The 18,312-nt window shown below is 60.0% G+C and overlaps 2 protein-coding genes across 2 annotated transcripts in view; both read left to right on the top strand.

The window, feature by feature from the left end:
- PRPF6 (pre-mRNA processing factor 6) overlaps positions 1–8,748 on the top strand; it is a 47,667-nt gene extending 38,919 nt beyond the window's left edge. The window contains exons 13-21 of the mRNA XM_036323463.1: positions 488–609; positions 2,001–2,139; positions 2,990–3,109; positions 3,421–3,597; positions 4,037–4,170; positions 4,827–4,918; positions 5,949–6,063; positions 7,797–7,923; positions 8,471–8,748. Coding sequence (XP_036179356.1) covers positions 488–609; positions 2,001–2,139; positions 2,990–3,109; positions 3,421–3,597; positions 4,037–4,170; positions 4,827–4,918; positions 5,949–6,063; positions 7,797–7,923; positions 8,471–8,623 — 1,179 coding nt within the window. The 3' untranslated portion in view covers positions 8,624–8,748. The remainder of the gene's footprint in view (positions 1–487; positions 610–2,000; positions 2,140–2,989; positions 3,110–3,420; positions 3,598–4,036; positions 4,171–4,826; positions 4,919–5,948; positions 6,064–7,796; positions 7,924–8,470) is intronic.
- Positions 8,749–8,887: 139 nt separating this feature from the next.
- Positions 8,888–12,911, top strand: CUNH20orf204 (chromosome unknown C20orf204 homolog). The gene is given in 9 exon segments (XM_036323464.1): positions 8,888–9,939; positions 9,942–9,957; positions 9,960–10,126; positions 10,128–10,178; positions 10,180–10,279; positions 10,282–10,364; positions 11,872–12,144; positions 12,238–12,390; positions 12,544–12,911. Coding segments are annotated over 9 exon segments (1,029 nt in total). The 5' UTR covers positions 8,888–9,900; the 3' UTR covers positions 12,691–12,911.
- The last annotated feature ends 5,401 nt before the right edge of the window (positions 12,912–18,312 follow it).

Consider the following 18,312-nt stretch of genomic DNA (forward strand, 5'->3'; position numbering starts at 1 on the left):
CAGGTGCCCTCCTTGTACGAAGACTGCACAGGTGTGAGGCCGCTTGTCCAATTTCAGTTCACATCCCAGTTGCAAAACTTTGTTCCTGACACACTTCCTAGTGGCTTTTCATCTTAAGACACAAGCCTGTTTTGACATGAGAGGACTTTTAGTATCTGCGGTGTGTGTGTGACTTACAGTTAAAAATACATACCACACTTTTTTTTCAAAAGGACCTCACATGCATGGATGTGTTCACCCCGTGCCCACCTGCTCCCCTGCAGCCGTGGTGGGCGCTCCTCGCACCAGCTCCCATGTCTGTCTGGGCTGGCAGGCCGCCTCGTCACAGCCCCACATGCTCCCACTTTTGTGCTCACACTCCATCCTCCTGGGGTTTCCCTCCTGTGTGGTATGGTTTCTAACAGAGGGCGCCATTGGGGAGGGCGCCACACCTCCTGCTCCGAGGCCAGTGCTGGGCCACCCATTCTTACGCCTGTCTCTGCTCCAGTGTGTGGCCCACAATGCCCTGGAGTGCGCACGAGCCATCTATGCCTACGCGCTGCAGGTGTTCCCCAGCAAGAAGAGCGTGTGGCTGCGAGCCGCCTACTTTGAGAAGAACCATGGCACCAGGTACGTGGGGGACCGTCTGCCCCGCATGCAGCTCACCGCCAGCTCTGGGCTATGCAGTGCTCCCCACAGATGGGCGAGTGCCTGGCCTGGAACTGCAGCTGGAGCTGTCCCTGTGGCTCCTCTGGCGATAGGATTATCACTGGTGTGTCGTTGTGACACTGAGGCGGAGAGGGGGCCTCTCTGCCAAAGCAAAGCACCTGCGGCCGAGCCTGGGGGTTCCTGGGTGCTGGAGCTCGGAGCCCGGAGTCCACATCTTGCCAGCTCTGGCTCCATCAGTGTGGGTGGTGTGGCATCTGGGCCAGGCAGGCATGGTTTTCATTTAAAATTGTGCTGGCTTTGGGTTGGAGTTGGTTTTTGTGCTCTGAGGAGGTCCTTGACAATTTTCTCTAATTGTGCTCTGTAATTGAAAAAACCTTCGGACCTGCCTCGGGGCCACAGTCACTGATTAGATTAGGTGTTGCAATTCTGGTGTTGAGTGGGCTGCCGGGGCATCGGCTCACGTCACTGTGCACCCTCTGCCCAGGCTGTCTGCTGCTGTCCCAGTGCTGGTGGGGATGGCCTTGCTGATTCGCCAGGGCTGTCGCTGGGAGCATTGAGGCCTCTTTCCTGTCTTTGGTGCTCCTGTCCCCTCGTCATTCCTGCCAGCTGGCTTGTGTTGTGGAGTTCACTTCTTTGGGGACATTTTGAGCTCACCCTGTACAAGTTTGCCTCGGATGTCTTCTGCCTAGCAGAGCCTGCCCTCCCAGCTGTGGCCCTGGGCTCAGAGCAGCCCCTCCTCCCATCTGGCACCTGTGCCATCTGCCGACTTAGGAGGGTGAGGGAGGCAAGGCTTGGTGCCTAGGGTCTCGATTCCAGGGTTGTGTGCTGTTCGGCTTCCTGTAGGGGGTCTCACTGCTGAGGTCTGAAGAGGTCACCTGTGCCAGGTGGCATGAAAGAGGGGCGGTGGGCTTCACACCTGGTACACAGGCTGGCGGTCTTCTTGCTCAATAGTGACCTAAAATAACTTTCTTCCAATAAGACAGTGTCTCTGGATGCCAGAGAGCGGATGGAGGCCATAATCTTTATCAGCGGATCTGTGGCTAGAGATGAAAGGCTCTCCTGTCACCCAGACCGTGACGTTATCGCTCCCTCCAGGACACACGGCTGTAAAAGGGTCTCCTGAGACGTTCCTCTATCAGGCTCTGCTATTTAAACAATGCACTACTTTGTAGCACCCTCTGCCGTAGTTGATTTTAGAACCTTTATGGAGAGAAAAGATTTCCCCACACTCTCCCCATTGTAAACCTAGTCAATCATTGATGGTGTCGGACTTTGGAGCAGTAACTGTCTTTTCAGTGCCCGCGCCACGGCTGCAGTGCCCTGTGCGCTTGTGACCGTGGCCTGTCTTGCAGGGAGTCCCTGGAAGCGCTTCTGCAGAGGGCCGTGGCCCATTGCCCCAAAGCGGAGGTGCTGTGGCTCATGGGTGCCAAGTCCAAGTGGCTGGCAGGCGACGTGCCTGCGGCAAGGAGCATCCTGGCTCTGGCCTTCCAGGTGGGTGAGGTCGGCTGTGTTGCGAGGACACCAGTGCGCGCACTTCCTCAGGGCCTCCTCCCGCCCACCGACGGTGCTGACCCTGGGGGACATGTGTGGCCACAGTGCACAGGACTCAGACTGCTGTGCAGGCAGCTGGGGCCCCACGAGGACCTGAGAACAGGGAAGATGGCCCAGCTAGTAGACATCTGCCCCTTGGTCACCACCACTCAGTGTGACCACTGGCTAGATGTTCCGGAACACAGAACACAGGGCGAGCAGGTGGGATTTCGGTAGGGGGTGGGGGGTGGGGGCGGTGGAGCACACAGCAAGTGACCGCTGGCCTTTGACATGGAAGTTAGGCCATCCAGTTCTTGCAGCAGGGAGCCCTGTGACCCTTGCCCCAAGCAGCCAGCCACCCCACCTGGCCACATGGGTCACACGTGGGCAGCATTACATCGAGGCAGCTGCACCCAGCCAGGCTTGTCGTGGCTGGTGTACCTACCTTTATAGCCACGTACAGTATCCTGATACTTTGTGACAGTGTGGGCGTTTGTCAGTAGTTTGCAGCATCCTTCGTATAAACTGGGGTGCTGTGTAGAGGGGGATCTGTTGTGGCCCCAGCTAGCATGACAGAAGCTGTTGTTCTCGAGGGATTCCCTGAGAGGGGCTGGCATGGAGCTGGCTGTGCCCTCTGCTGTCTCATTCCCCATCTGCCCTGGCCCCACGGCCAGTCACTGCAGCGCCGCTTTCGGGTTGGCGTCAGCATGTGTGGCCAGTGGGCTCCCAGGAGGCTGCTTGTGTTCAGTGAGCCCAGCCCTGCTCACTTCTGTCCTGTGCCCACCTTGGCTCTGCTGGGCTCACCCTCCAGGCCAACCCCAACAGTGAGGAGATCTGGCTCGCGGCTGTGAAGTTGGAATCGGAGAACAACGAGTATGAACGGGCCCGGCGGCTGCTGGCCAAGGCTCGGAGCAGCGCACCCACTGCCCGGGTGAGCAGATGGCTCAGGCCACACGGGGCCTCCTGATCTGCAGTGTCGGGAACGGGGCGGTGGGGGAGGGCCTGAGGCCAGGACACTGTAGGCTCAGATTCACTTTGAAACGTGCTTGTGTGTGTAAAGCCCATGTGGCTCCACAGCTACAAGGCAGCTTACAAGGTACATAGCAGGACAAACAGTATTTAAGGCGACCTGTTGTATGACCTTAAGCATCTACCACAAAGGTGTCAGCCCAGCCCGGGCCCAGTGCTAGAGGCTGGGCCAGAGCCGGGTGGGATGGCTGACTGATACGTGCCTGCCCCCAGGTGTTCATGAAGTCTGTGAAGCTGGAATGGGTGCTGGGGAACATTGAGGCCGCCCAGGAGCTGTGCGAGGAGGCCCTGAAGCACTACGAAGACTTCCCCAAACTGTGGATGATGAAGGGGCAGATTGAGGAGCAGGAGGAGCAGACGGACAAGGCTCGAGAGGCCTACAGCCAGGGGGTGAGCTCTGCATGCTGCACACTTGGGCTCAGTGGTCAGCACCTGCTTAGCCCCTGCTGGGCCTCCATCCCCTCGCTCAGGGCAGCACTTCTCCTGGGCACTCCCGATGGCGTCTGACAACCCGACTCGGGGCCCTTCAAAGCTGTATGCACTGCATGCGGTGCAGGTTACGCCGTCTCTAATGTACAACTGCTGTGTGCACACCCTGTACACACGTGAGCACTGCACAGCCGTGCACATAAACACACATGCATCCTGTACACACATGTGCCCAGCACAGCCATGCACATAAAACCTTTAACCAAGACATGAAGTGGGTGGGTCTCCATGGACATGGGCAGCCCGACTCTCTGACTTAAGGAGCTGGCCATAGCTGTCACAGCCGCTCCCAGATGCCAGCCACGCCCCCTCTCTTATTGTCTGTCTTTTTTGGCCATAGCTGAAGAAATGTCCCCACTCCACACCCCTGTGGCTTTTGCTTTCCCGGCTGGAGGAGAAGATCGGGCAGCTGACCCGAGCTAGGGCCATTTTGGAAAAGTCTCGCCTGAAGAACCCGAAGAACCCCGGGCTGTGGTGAGTCTCGTGCCAGCTCACGCTTGGGCGCGCTCGCTGGTGCTCACGGCAGCCGCTGGGCAGTGTTTCCGGTTCTGGCTTTGCAGGAAGAGTGGCAGGTCCCGCTGTGAGGAGGGTGCAGCCCAGGTGCTCAGATGTAGTTTAACTTGTCTCTCAGAGCAGGTGTCCAGGGAAGCCAGAAGCTAATGATGGGGGATCAAGGATGGAGGAAGTCACAGAGCTGCTCCATAGAAGACATGGCGTCTAGGCGAGACCTTGAGGGATGAATAGGAGTTTCTTGGGTGAGGGTGGCGTTTTGCCCACAGGAAACTGCATACAGAGGTGCAGCGCAGGGCTCAGAGCCAGGGCTGGAGCATGCGGCGGGGGCTGAAGGAGATGCCCTTGTGTTGTGCACTCGCAGCCGCCGCAACACGCCACTATCCTCCCACCCATCTTCCTGGCACCAGAGGAAGACCAAGAGTGTCAGTGCCCTGAAGAAATGCGATGTCAGGATCCCAGGCCCCGGGCAGGGCCATTGCAGTGGGCCCCACAGTGTGGCACCAGTGTCTCCCTGCTCCATGTGGCAGCATGGGCAGCTCCAGCTGCTGCAGCTCTGTGGTCGGGCTGTCTGTCCGCAGACAGGCGCTAGACCCCTCCCTCTTGGCCTGTGTCCTCAGGTTGGAGTCCGTGAGGCTGGAGTACCGTGCGGGGTTAAAGAACATCGCCAACACGCTCATGGCCAAGGCGCTGCAGGAGTGCCCCAGCTCCGGTGAGACCTGCTGGGTCCCAAGCAGGGCTGCAGGCACTTCCTGGGGTGGTGGGTCCCAAGATTCAGTGGGCTGTTCACAGTGTTTGGTTTGCATGAGTCAGTTTAGTCACAAGGTTTATTAACACGGTCATTGAGACATTGCAACTGAATTTGCTGTCGGGGGCACTCCACTTCCTGTTGTGAGGTGCTGCCACTTCTTCCTTCGCCTTTTACCATGTTACCCCCAAGTCTGTGAGGGATGCACATGCAGCATAAACGGGTTTGGAGTGAAAGGGAATGAAACAACCTCTAAGCCACTGCTCAGAGACCACTACTTTGAGCTTTTTATAAAGTAACGAAGTATGTTTAGTTTGTGTTTTTTCCATTGCTTTCCAGAGAGAGTGGAAGAGAGGGGAGGGAGAGAAACATTGATGTGAGAGAGACACATCGACTGGATTGCCTCCCGCAGGCGCCCCAACTAGGCAGGGAGCAACCCTGCAACCCAGGTACATGCCCTTGACTAGGGGTCGAACCCATGGCCCTTCGATGTTTGGGCTGACACTCTGAATCACTGAGCAGCACTGGCCAGGGCTAGCATGTTTAATTTTGTGCCTTTTTTTAAAGCTGAAACTTTTGTGAGAATTTTTCGTTATCGGTGACTCTTCAAGGGTGTAAATTATAAAATTTTGTAGATGTGACAAAAAGCACCGATCACCTGTTACTCAATTTTTAATCTGATTTTAATTCAGTATTACAACCTTTCTGTCTGAATCTTTACTAGCGTTTCTAGGTTTTATTACAATAGATTCTTGGGTGTGGAATTACTGAATCAGGAGTGAGGCCTCGTTGTTATTTCCGACCGTCATCCCCAGAAAGTTGTCCAGTCTGTGCCCTCGGAGCTGCGGGTCCCAGGCGGGCACTGGGGTGGCAGGCTCATGTGGTCTTCGCGGTGCTCCCTAAGCAGAACCCTCCTCTCAGGCAGCGGTGCTGGCTGGATGGGCATGTTTCCGAGCCAAGGTCAGAGCCTGAGGCGTGTGTCTCTGAGTTTCAGGTGTCCTGTGGTCTGAAGCCATCTTCCTGGAGGCCAGGCCCCAGAGGAAGACCAAGAGTGTCGATGCCCTGAAGAAATGCGAGCACGACCCCCATGTGCTCCTGGCCGTGGCCAAGTGAGTGGAGAGTCCCTGTGGGGCTGCTAACCTGGGGACCTGACTGCTTCCCGCCAGGGTCCACCTGGTCTCTGGAACAGGGCAGGCTCCCTGGTCCTTGGTGTCTAGACCTCAAGCACTTTTGCCTCTTGGGGTAGAGGCCCCGTGGACGTGAGCTGCCTGGATTGTCTGGTCCCCTCTGTCCAGTCCTTCAGATGGGACTTCTCCTCTGTATCTGCCACTTTGTAGCTACACATACACGTGCCCTGGGTTTCAAAACAGAGACAGACTTCGAATGTTGGTCCACACAACAAAGCCCCTCTGGCTGAAAGGGCTGTAAGCAAGGAAAGTGTCTCCCCACACCAGGGGGACAGTCGTTCCTGGGGGACCTGGGAGCCGTCGGGGCCATGGGTCCCGCTGTCAGTGCCCGGGTTGTGGAAATGCCACCTCCTTTAGGGCAAATGGTCTCTGGGCAAAAGGAGGTCAGTGACCTCACACCTTGAGCTTGTGTGTTGAGTGCTGGGTCAGGGGCTCCCTGGGGAGGTGTGAGCTGTGTGAGGCGTGGGAAGGAGCTCAGGGTCTTGGGAACACTGGGTGAGGGTGTGGCCCATGAGTGACTTGCAAGAGGACTTCCTGAGAGGAGTGGGACCTACGTGCAGGGCAGGGCTTGCGTATGGGCTGGGCTCCTGGGGCTGCTGCTCACCCGGAAGAGGTGGCACCTGGGCGGTTGAAGCCTGAGCCAGGGATGTGCCCAGCTGGCCTTAGCCCTCTTCCTCAGGTGCTGCCCAGCACCTCCTCTCACTGCTGTGGGGACAAGGGCTTCCCACAGGCTCCCGAGGCCTGTCGGAGCTACCTCCCTCCTGTTCTGTGCTTCCGCCTCCCAGAGTGACCTTTATGTGTGCCACTCAGATAGGGCAGCCATAAACCTCATAAAAGGCTTTGCTAAAGTCAACAAGTCACTCCTTGCTGTTCCCAGGCTGGTGTTCTGTGTGCCTGCTATCTGAGTTTGTGCTCTTTAAATCACAGTTTATCTAACACCAAGCAATTAAGAATACCACAAGGCTTAAAAAACAATCAAGCTATCATTGCATCAAATTACTCGTTTCGTACAGACCGGCCCCAGCAGCTGCCTGGAGTGGCGGGTTAGTGGTGCCCTCCTCTGCGTTGATGACTCTGGTGGAGAGGGAGGTGGGCCTGGGTAGAGGTGGAAGCAAGTCCTCCCATTGTCCTGTCCTCACTGATGTGCAGAGGGCTCTGTGGGCCCTCGATCTGGTTGCGGATGGTCCTCCCCCGTGGCCTGGTTCCAGGTATCTTGTCTGCTGTGCCCAGGTGCCCGTGCTCATCTGAGGTCCCCCTCCTCGGGGTTGGCTGCCTGATGGGCAGGAGCAGCCAGACCTTCCCTTCCTTCCCTAATCAAAACCTTAGTTTACATTTTTGTCAGGTTTACTTTCATCCCCTTGTATTTTATCCAGAGGAAAAGAGTGATGGGAAGGAGTTGGAAGTTCCTTACTCTGTGTGTAGGTTTTCTAAGATACAGTTTGGTTAGACACTTGGAGAACGGCTCCAGTTTTGTGACCTGCACCGGTTTCCGGGTGGCCAGGCCCTTCCTCAGCCTCCTGGGGGAGCCCAGGGCTTGCAGGGAGGACAGGTGCCACGGTGGGTCTCCGGGCTCATGCTGCACCCGCACACGGGGAGGCCGGAGCCGGCCATCGCTGGCCGCTCACCCTGGGTTCTCCCCCTTCTGCTTCCGACAGGCTGTTCTGGAGTGAGCGCAAGATCACCAAGGCCAGGGAGTGGTTCCACCGCACTGTGAAGATCGACTCCGACCTGGGGGATGCCTGGGCCCTCTTTTACAAGTTTGAGCTGCAGCACGGCACAGAGGTCTGCACCTGCACCAGGGGGCAGGGGGCAAGGGGCAGGATGCGGACAGCAGCTCTGCTGACAGCTTTTCCTCTGCAGCTGTCTCCTGGTTACAGTTCTGTAGCCTCACAGCCTGAAGTGTAGATGTTTGGGCCGTGTTAAGTGGCCTGTTAGCCTCCCTTGGTTGGTGATGGGGTCATGGTAGAAATGAGAATGGATTCCGAGCCCTGAGGATTGTCCTTGTGCCTCTGTGGGTCTGACTTCCCAGTATGGCTTCCAGGGGAGCCTGGGCTCACAGGGTGGGGTGGCCAGGCTATCTTGGGGTGCCCACGAGAAGTTGACTTTGCCTTTGAGGGAGCCAGGGGCTTGACTCTTCTGTGCATCTGGGTCAAGGCCTGCCCCGAGGTCATCTGTCTGGTGGGATGGGGTGCAGTGGGGGCTGCTCCTAGCAGGAGGGCCCTGCCCTGGTGCCAAGCAGGGCCCAGGCTGGGGCTGAGGTGCACGGTGGGATAGGTGCGGAAGAGCCTGGGAGGAGCCCTGTCTCAAGAGCCCTCTGGTCCCCCCCCAGGAGCAGCGGGAGGAGGTGAGGAGGCGCTGCGAGAACGCCGAGCCACGGCACGGGGAGCTGTGGTGCGCCGTGTCCAAGGACATCGCCAACTGGCAGAGGAAGATCGGGGAGATCCTCGTGCTGGTGGCAGCCCGCATCAAGAACACCTTTTGACTGGGTGGTCCCTCTGGGCCGGGGTCTTGGGGTTGGTGGGCCAGTGTGCCTGCCTGCCATGGGAGGACAGGGGGAGGGGCTCAAGCAGTTTCTGCTCTGGAATTAAAGTTTTTCTAGGTAGCGTGTAGGGTTGGTGACCTGCTGGTTTTCTCTGGGGCTCCTGGCGTGTGCTTCTGTGCACCAGTCTGGTCTGGAGGGCTCGTCGCTCTTGTGTGCAGGGAGGCCTCTGAGAGAGGACGGTGACTCAGCGAGACTGTGTGGGGAAGGTGGTAGGAAGTGTACCTTCACTGGTGACTCCTCTGTCCCCTCTGGAGCCTGCAGCTCCTCTAGAGGGGGGCACCAGATCACAGGTTCAAGTTGGGGTGGGGGGATGGCTTCCATGAGTCTGAGCGCACACAGCCACATCCTCAGGTGCCTCCAAGAGCCAGTGCCTGCCGAAGGGTACCTGGGAGGCCCTCGGCTGGTGTTGGAGGAAGATGTCGCCATGAGAGAGGTTCGCACATTTGCAGGTGGACTTGCTTTTGCTGCTTTATACTCAGCAGAGCTCTGAAAGCTTTTGCAGCTGTCCTCTTCTGCACGCTGACCAGGATTTGCCTGGGACACTGGCAGGTGAGGATGAAGAACCTGCTTAGGCGCTGCAGGGAGAGGCAGGTGGCTGCGCTCGCTTTCCTTCCATCTCTTCTGGACGAGGCGGGAGGTCCGCCTGGGGCCCTGCAGACAGAGTCCTGCAGCTTCTAGGAGCTCATTCGTCTCTGATGTGGGAAGCAAGGCCCAGGGAGGGACAGGGACTGGCTGTGGCCACAGGGATGTGGGTGGCCTTCTGCGCCCCAAGTGGGGCGTGTCTCCTGGGCACCTCCTCTGGCTTTGATGTCAGGTGAGGCTTCCTGCAGGGCCTTGGAAAGTTCCAGAGCATCAGGATTATCCACACGTGAATGTCTTGGGGGTTGCTTTCTCAAGTGCTTTGAGGTACATTATTTTTCTCCTTGGGAAAACACTTCAGCTTTTCTTCAGCTGACATTTTTTCAACTGCAACTTCCGGCGAGCAGGTTCCAGAGGCTGTCCCTATCCTTCGGGCCAGGCAGGGTGCTGTGGCCCAGCCAGGAGGGGCAGCAGCCGAGTGTTAGACCAGCGGGAAGTCCCACGCCAGGGACCTGCTGGGGCAGGACCCCTGGGCGTCAAGTGTGGGGCTGGCGTGGTGGGGATAAAGTCCCCCTTGCTGGTTCTGTCATGGCCAGGTTCCTGGGAGAGAGCACTGCCAACCTCAGAGGGAGACCCAGATGGGGGGGGGGGGGGCCCACTTCCTTGGCTCCCCTTCCCAACCTGGCTGTACTGCCCACTGGCACCCCACCCCCTTTGGGACAGCACATGTCTGTGGGGCTGGTGACTCAATCCAGGACCCACTGGGTGGGAAGAGAGCCCAGCACTGCTAGGTCCAGGGTCAGGTTAATTGGAGAAGCGATTGGATACGGAGTTGGGAGAGGGAGGGGGCAGGCTGGGATCCTGGGGCCTCCCTCCTCCCTCCCTCCTTTGCTGGAGGAGCCAACTTCAAAAGCCTTGTCCGCCTGCCGCCAGCCCAGCCACAGCCGCCCTGCTGCAGCCCGTCCAGGGAAGCCTTTGGCTGGGGTTGACTGGGCTTGGAGCCGGACCTGGAGAGCTTTCTGCACCCCACCTGAGGACCCCAGGATCATGTTGGAGACTCAGAGGCAGGAGTGAGGGAGGGCCTGCCCCTGAGAGGCCCATGGTGAGCAGCTTTGGGCCCCGGGAGGGGACTCACATGGCCCAAGGGCTGGGAGGTGGAAGCAGGCACCGCCCAGAAGGCTGTGTGATCCTCGGTGCCCCACCGACCCAGCCAGGACCGACTGGGAAAACCCCCCTTGGGTGGCCACGGAGCCTGGCCCTGTGTGCTCAGGCCGCAGGTGCTGGGCCGAGCCTTTCCCGGCAGTGTTGGGGGCAGGGAGTCTGCAGGGCTGGGCTGAGCCTTGGGCCCTGTGTGCGCACGTGCATGTGTGCCTGTAGGGGGGACGGGACAGGCGGGCCTTCTGAGGATCCCTGGGCAACAAACATGACCACTTGGACGTCCCTCCTCCAGTACCATCTTGTTCTGTCACCATGCAGGCAGAGGGGCGATTCTGGGTTGGCCATCCTCCTGCATGCCCCAGGGTTGAGAAGGGGCACGGCTAATTGCATCTGCTCCTCCAACAGCCAGGTGGCCCTTGCAGGAGCCCCGCAGACACCAGGCCTGGGCGCCTGCCAGGGTGCTCAGCCCAGGAGGCTGCTGCCAGGGCTGGGAAGCGGAGTCGAGTCCTGGTCTCGCTCGGTTCACTTAATTTTCCAGTCGCTGTTGGATTTCATCTTGGGGCCCGAGGGTGGGTTTGGGGGCTGGGAGCTGGAGACAAATCTTTCTTATTGATGTTTGAGTTTCGGGGGGAGGGGGCGGGGTTGGATTTCTACTCATGAGAGCTGGCCCTCCTCTCCCCCCGCCCCCCGCCATTCTGAGGAGGGAGGCCTTAAATGGAATATCTGGTGGGGCATAGTGTGGCCCCCTCCCTTCTCGTCTGGGATTTCCCCAAGCCTTACACTTCTAAAGGGGTGTGGCCATGAGTTCTGAGCCCTCACCCTGTTCTGGTTGGGTTAGGGGTGCAGGAGGACTCCCATTTCCTGGGTCAGAGCTGATTGTAGTAGCCCCTGATAGGGGTAGTTCTGCCCAGGATTCCTGTGGGGAGGGTGGGCGCACAGAGGTGAGCAGTGTGCTGGGGCATGGGGCACCCAGCAAGAGGGCCAGGCTCTGGGAGGGGGAGGGGAGGGACACCCTGCTGTACCCCGCCTAGGCCAGGCCTGCCCCACAGTCTTGTGGGCTCTGGAACCTGTCTCCTTTCCAGCCTCACCCACTCAGCGTTCAGCTGGCTTATTTTAGTACTTTTTTCTTAAATCGTGTTTTATCTTCAATTACAGGTGACACACGATTCTATTAGTTTCAGGTTTACAGCCCCGTAAACCCAGCACCAGCCTAGTGATTAGAGTATTGCTGACAGTCCCTCGCTGTGCATCCCATGACTGTTATGTAAGCAGCAGGGACTTGTCCGGCCCTACCTGGGCCTCAGCTGCTTGTTGGATGTTGGGGTGACATCTGCATTTACACCAGCTCAGATTCCTCAAGGTTGGGGGCGGAGCACACTGCCTGTGAGGCTGCTGGAGGAGAGACCCCTCCATAGGCCTGGGCGCCCCACCCTGACCTAGTGGCCTTTTAGGTAACCCCCAAGCCCGTGCTCTGGGCGCTCCTGCTGGCGCTGCTAGGAACCGCGCTCCCCGCCCAGCCCCGCGCCTGCAGTGTCCCCGACGTGCTGCGCCACTACCAGGCTGTCATCTTGGAGGACCTGCAGGCCGCAGCGAGGCGGGCAGGGCCGGGGGACGCAGGGGACGGGCCAGGCTCCAGACATCTCCATTTCGTTCAGAAAAACCAGACTGACGCCGTGGCCCCTGGACGGCGGGGTCGGGTGGGGCCCTCCTGTGGCGCCCAGAAGGTGAGAGGCCCCGCCCACGCCCTCCAGCCTCCTTCCTGGCGTTTCCCATCGGGCTCTGCCCCCAGCCCCGCCATTTCCTCCCTTTCCTCCCAGGAGCACAGTATTCTAGTGTCCATCGCGGCCCTGGGGCGGGCCCTGCGTGGAGCGGTGGCTGGGGACCCCCGCGGGGCCCTGGAGAGAGCTGCCTGGACCGTGGCCCTGCGCACCGAGGCGGTGATGCGGCGCCACTGCCGGCCGCTGCGCCAGGTGCGCGCCCGTCCCCGAGCGTGTGCGCGTCTAGGCCCCGGGCCATCCCATGACCTGGGCTTCACAGTGGCCCCGACCGGCTGGGCGTGAGCTGGGGGGGCGGGGGGGGGGCTCCCGGGTTGTGCACACGTGCTGACCGCCCCTTCCCGACAGCGGAGCCGCCGGGGCTGGTGGGCTCGGCCGCGCCCTCAGCGGCATCGCGGCAGGCGGAGGCGGCTCCTGCTGCGAGCCCTGGACGCCGTCGCCACCTGCTGGGAGAAGCTCTTCGCCCTGCGAGCCTTGGGCAGCCGCGGCCCCTAGCTCGCCCTGCCAGGGGCCTTGGGATGAGTCTCGTTTGGTGACCACCGAGGGCTCCGTGCTGACCTGGCTGACCATTGAGTCCCACCCAGGTCTCATCCTGACCCCTGTTCACCCGAGGGCGCGGGACCTGGAGGTGTGAGCACTGTTCGGTACCAGGCTGCCCTGCACACACCGAGAGAGGCCTCAATAAACAGCTGGTGTTGCCAGTCCGGTTCTTGTTCCCTTCGCCTGCTAGCTTTTTTTTTTGGGGGGGGGGGGGGCTCTGCTTCTTGGTTGGGAGTGGGCGCTGGGGGCACCGACTGTTGGGGAACCTGCGGTACACTTCCTTTACACCTGGGCACGCGCCGCCCTCCCGACCTCGGGCAGCAGGGGGCAGCTTCCAACGCTGGACCCTGGCTCCGTCGGCGGCTTTAGGCTGGGGTGGAGGGGACTCCTGCAGGCGCTGCAACATGTTGTGTCCGTGGGCTTCCCTCTGGAGCGGGGGAGGGGAGGGGAAGGCTGGGCTTTGTGAATTCACAGCAAAACAGCCGGATAAAGGAAACGGGCCTGAAGGGAAGCCAGAGTCGCTGGCCCTGGCTGCAAGCGGGGCCAGGCCATTTCCTGCGGCCCTGGGAGGGGTGGCTGTGGCCCCCTTTGTGGGACTGGACAGGCTGGCCAGAGACCCACTGTCTCATACCTTGGAGACCCTGCGTTTCTTGGCCGAGTGGGGCACCAATCCCTGCTTCCCCCCTCGGGACTGCATGGCCCTGGGGTCTGTGTCCCCTCCCAAGTCCAGCCTGTGGCCAAGGGGGGATCCGGCAGGCAAGGCCACTGGCTAAGGCGGATGCTTCTCCAGAGACAGCGGCACCGGAGGCCTCAAAGCAGGCCCTGCCTCAGGTCCTGGCAGAGCCGAGGCAGGAGGCGCAGGAAGGCCTTCGGGGGGCAGCCATGGGCGTGACCATCGCAGCATGGCCGACCCTGCCCGGCGCTCACTGTGTTAACACATTGAGTCTGTGCAGCAGGAACTAGTGTCCATTTTCTAGGTGAGCAAACTGAGGCACCAGGTCGGGACTTGCCCCAGGGCACATGCCAGGAAGTGTAAGAGCTAGGGCAAGGCCAGCGGGAGGGTGGTCCCTGAATGTGCCCTTGGGCAGCGGGAGAGCCAGGCTCCTGGCTCAGTGCTCAGCCTCAGCTCACTCCTAAGTCCTGATCAAGGGAGACCCCAGTGCGAGGGGTGGGGGTGGGGGGGCTTTGTGGTTGAGGCTGAAGGAATAGGCTGGGACATGAACGGGTCGATGGAGGTCCAGGCAACCAGAGGGTCCTGGCCTGAGCACCTGGGTGTGTCCTCTTGAACTTGGGGGACACTGATGAGGGGAGCAAACCTGTGTTGGATGGAGCAGTCCCATCCCGGGGCTCCTGCTGTGTGGGCCCTGAGGGGCCCAGTATTCAGGTAGGGGAACAGGTCCAATTTGGTTGGAGCCTAAGACATGGGGTCGCTGAGTTGGGGCTGAAGAAGGTTCTTAGCGTCAGTGCAGGGGCAGGAGGAGAGCAGGCCCTCCAAGGAGGCCCCCACTAGGCTCCTGTCTTTCCCAGGCAGCCAGCTCCCAGCACTTGGACCTGCCCCAGGCCTGGGGCCATGGGGAGAGCATGCCTGGCATGGCCTCCAGGCACTCATGGCTGCTGCCCACCCACCATGCTCTTTTCCTGCTGCCTTGGAAGTGGGTGGTAACAGGCAGTCCCTTCATCCACCCATGTGGTTCACACAAACCACAGCCTGGGGGGCTGGCGGGGGGGAAGCAGAGGTCTTAGAGTTTTAAGGACACAACCCCCACCCAAGTCCTGGGCCACGACCACATGAGTGGGTGAGATGCCCCCACTCCCTGGCCCCACCTGGTAGTGTGTGTGTCTGTGTCAGTGTGCACACAGGTGTGTGCTGAGGGGCTACCTTTGAGTGTGTACATAGAGGTGCGTGTGCAACACAGTCCAGGCTCCTGCCTCCCCCTCCCCCTGCCCAGCAAGCTCCCCTCTCTGAGGCCCTCCCGGTCTAGTCTGTCCTGGCAAATTGAATGCCCGGGGTGCGGGCATTGGAGGCCTCTGGTCTGAGCCAGCAGAACACAGAGCTCCCATGATCTTGCTCCTGCAGCGCCCTCACCCACCCCCTTCCATCCTCTGACCTTTCTCTTGAGGCCTCAGACATGCCAACCCCTGGATGATGGGCCAGTATTGTGGGTGTGGGGGACCCGGGCCCTGTCCCCTCACCTTAGAAGCCATCTGGCCTGCCTAGTATGGCTCAGTGGTTGGGCGTCGACCTATGAACCAGGAGGTCAGGGTTCAATTCCTGGTCAGGGCACATGCCCAGGTGTGGGGTGTGCAGGAGGCAGCTGATCAATGATTCTCTCTTATCATTGATGTTTCTTTCTCTCCCTCCCTCTCCCTTCCTCTCTAAGATCAATAAAAATTAAAAACAAAAAAACAATGATAGATTGTTCATGATTTAAAAAAAAACTATCTGTATCCTAAGACTGCTGTAAAAAATCACCACAAACTAGTTGGCTTAGAACAGTAGATGTTTCTTTCCTTACGATTCCAGAAGCCAGAGTCCAAAATCAGTGTCACTGGCCTGAAATCAAGGTATCTGGGGCCCTGCTCCCTCCAGGGCCACAGGAGGGCCCCTTCCTGCTTCGCAGCTTCTGGCGGCCTAGGTCTCCGCAGGGCCACACCTGCCAAGACCCTTTTTCTACATAAGGTGCCACTCACAACTTCTGGGTGTGGACATACGTCTTTTGGAGGTCAGGGTAGGCTTCTGGCTTTTGGGACAAACATCATTTGGGCTGAGTGGGGGCAGGTACAGAGCCACACGGCTGCTGAGACAGATTAGAGGGAGAGCCGGGTGCCCGTCCAGACCCCAAGGTGCTGGCTGTTCTTCAGGCCTGGCACTGGGACCCCCTCCGTGTGTTGCTCAAAACAGCACACGAGCGCTCAGTAAATGCACTGGCTGGGACTGACCAGCGCGGGCAGAGCTGGAGCGAGACTGGACCACAGGGACAGGGGCACTGGCTCAGTGCACGGGCCTCGTGTCCACGTGTCTGCCAGGTATGCACTGCCCTCCCTGCTGAGGCCCTGGGCCTGTGGCTTGAGCCTGGTTCTCTCAATGTAAAACCAAACCGTTTTCTGTGGCTCACACATGGTGGGGTCAGGGCTGGGCCCAGTGGCGTCCTGCCCCACACTCGTGCCTTCTCAGCTGCTTCCAGGAGGCGGGGGCTGGGGCACAGAGGAGGGCTGAGCAGCGGCAGATGGGGCTGCAGGGCACTGGCCAGGGTTGTGCAACTTCCCAAAGCAGGGAGCCAGGCCCCCACACAGCGCCAAGGAAGGCCAGGCTGACTTTGAAGAGTAGCTGTCCCGCGGACTCCCCAGACTGCGAGCTTTTGAAAGAACATCTGGAACCTGGGCCATCCGCAAACTAGTCTCTGGGTTAGAAACACCAAAGTTAGTCCTGACTTTGCCACTGTGTGTTCCACACCCCCACCTCTGCCCCTTCCCACGCTGCCAACAGGCCCAGGGGTGGGGTATGAGCCCTTCCCTGGGGTCCTCTCATGGGCTCTGGCAGCACCTCCCCCCGTGTCCCCTGCCCCACTGGCCACCCCCAGCCTGACATGCAGTTTTGGGTTCATGGAGCCACAGCTGCCCAACATCTGTGCTGGGTGCTGAGGACTGGGCCGTGTCCGAGCGGGAGCCGGAGGAAGCACCTGCAGGGAGACCCGGGCACGGCCTGCCAGCAAGGGCCCTGGCGTGCGAGCCTGAGCTGGACCCTTGGTCCTGCAGGTGTGCAAGGAGGCTGCCTGCTCCAGCTGGGCTGCGGGAACAAACAAGACCCCACTCCAGGAAGCAAGGCAAACGCTGCTTGTGGGGGTGCCAGGTGCTGCAGCCCATTGTCCTTGCCAGTGGCCTGTGGGACCCTGGGGAGTGCTCAGCGACAGTCTCCATCCTGCCCCCTCCCTAGCAAAGACCCAGCTTTGTCAGCACAGAAACAAATGGCCTTCTACCCTCCAATTACCCCCAGAGCCGCAGGGAGCCCTGCCGGGGGAGCCGTCCTGGGGAGGGAAACGGGCGTCAGGCCCTGTGTGCTGTGGGGGAGGGCGTCCCTGCGTCGGACGCTGGCCCCTGGGCACCTCCGGCCCGCGCTGCTCTCAGCGCGTTGGGAGTCTCTCCGGCGGGTGGAGAGGCGCAGCCTGACTCAGGGACTCGCCATCATCGCCCAGTGTGACGGTGGTGCCCGGGGCTGGCGCGGGCAGGGCACCCCAGGGTCCGCCCCTGCCTGCCGCTCCCCTTGCCCCTGCCCGGCCTGCGCAGGGCGAGCGGCCAGGGGTCCGGCTGCGGCCCCAGATAAGCCCGCGCCGCTTCCTGCGCTTCCTCCCAGCGCCGCGCGCCCCTTCCTGTTTCCTTGAGCGGCGGCGGCGGGGGGCAGGTCGTGGGGACTGGGCGGGGCCGTGGGGCCGGCCGGCTCCTGGGAACGGCGGCCGGTCCGGTCCGTGGGGACAGGGTCCTGGGCACCGGGTGGGGCCCGGGAGGGCAGGAGCCGCCTCGGCGCTTCCCCAGGAGGCCCTGACGGTGGCCGGCGGAAGCGGAGGGGGGGGGCGGGGGGGACTGTGGCTGAAACAGAAGAGGAGGCACCTCGGTGCCCCACACCCTCCCCCCAGGCCTGGGCCAGGCCTCCCACACACGGGACCAAAACCCTCGTGGACTGGGCGGCACCTGCTCCCGGAGCCCCGCCCGGGCCTGCGGCAGGCATGGGGTGGGCCTTGGTTGTGGGGGACGATGGAATCGGAGCTCAGAGGCTCTGGACCCCCTTTGGGGGCAGCTGCTCTAGCATACGGATTTAAGGTGCTTCATCTACTTGCTCAGGCCTGTTCATCAGATACAAATGTCTGTCATTTTAACAGACACATCCACACACAATGTGCACAGCATTATTCACAATAGCCAGGACACCAGTCAACCCACGCGTCCATCACTGATGAACCAAGAAATCAATGTGGTCTGTCCATACGGAATATTGTTCAGCCTTAAAAAGGAATGAGGCTGGAAGGTGTGGCTCAGTGGTTGAGCAACGACCTATGAACCAGGAGGTCACAGTTAGATTCCCAGTCAGGCCACATACCTGGGTTGCAGGTTCAATACCCAGAGTGGGTGTGCAGGAGGTAGCTGATCCATAATTCTCTCTCATCATTGATGTTTCTCTCTCTCCCTTTCCCTTCCTCTCTGAGATCAATAAAAATAAAAAGGAATAAGGAACAGTCCGATGATGCTGGCACATGGATGAACCTTGAAAATATGATGCTAAGCCCTAGCCGGTGTGGCTCAGTGGACAGAGCATTGGCCTGCGGACTCAAGGGTCCCAGGTTCAATTCCGGTCAAGGGCATGTACCTGGGTTGCAGGCACATCCCCAGTAGGAGATGTGCAGGAGGCAGCTGATCGATGTCTCTCTCTCATCGATGTTTCTGACTCTCTATTCCTCTCCCTTCCTCTCTGTAAAAAATCAATAAATTTTTTTTTTTTTAAAGAAAATATGATGCTAAGTGAGCAAAGCATGACTCAAAGGCCACTTACTGTGTGGCTCCACCCACGGCAGGCGGCTTCCTGTT

Source organism: Myotis myotis, unplaced genomic scaffold (genome assembly GCF_014108235.1).
Source record: "Myotis myotis isolate mMyoMyo1 unplaced genomic scaffold, mMyoMyo1.p scaffold_m19_p_9, whole genome shotgun sequence".
Taxonomy (NCBI): Eukaryota; Metazoa; Chordata; class Mammalia; order Chiroptera; family Vespertilionidae; genus Myotis; species Myotis myotis.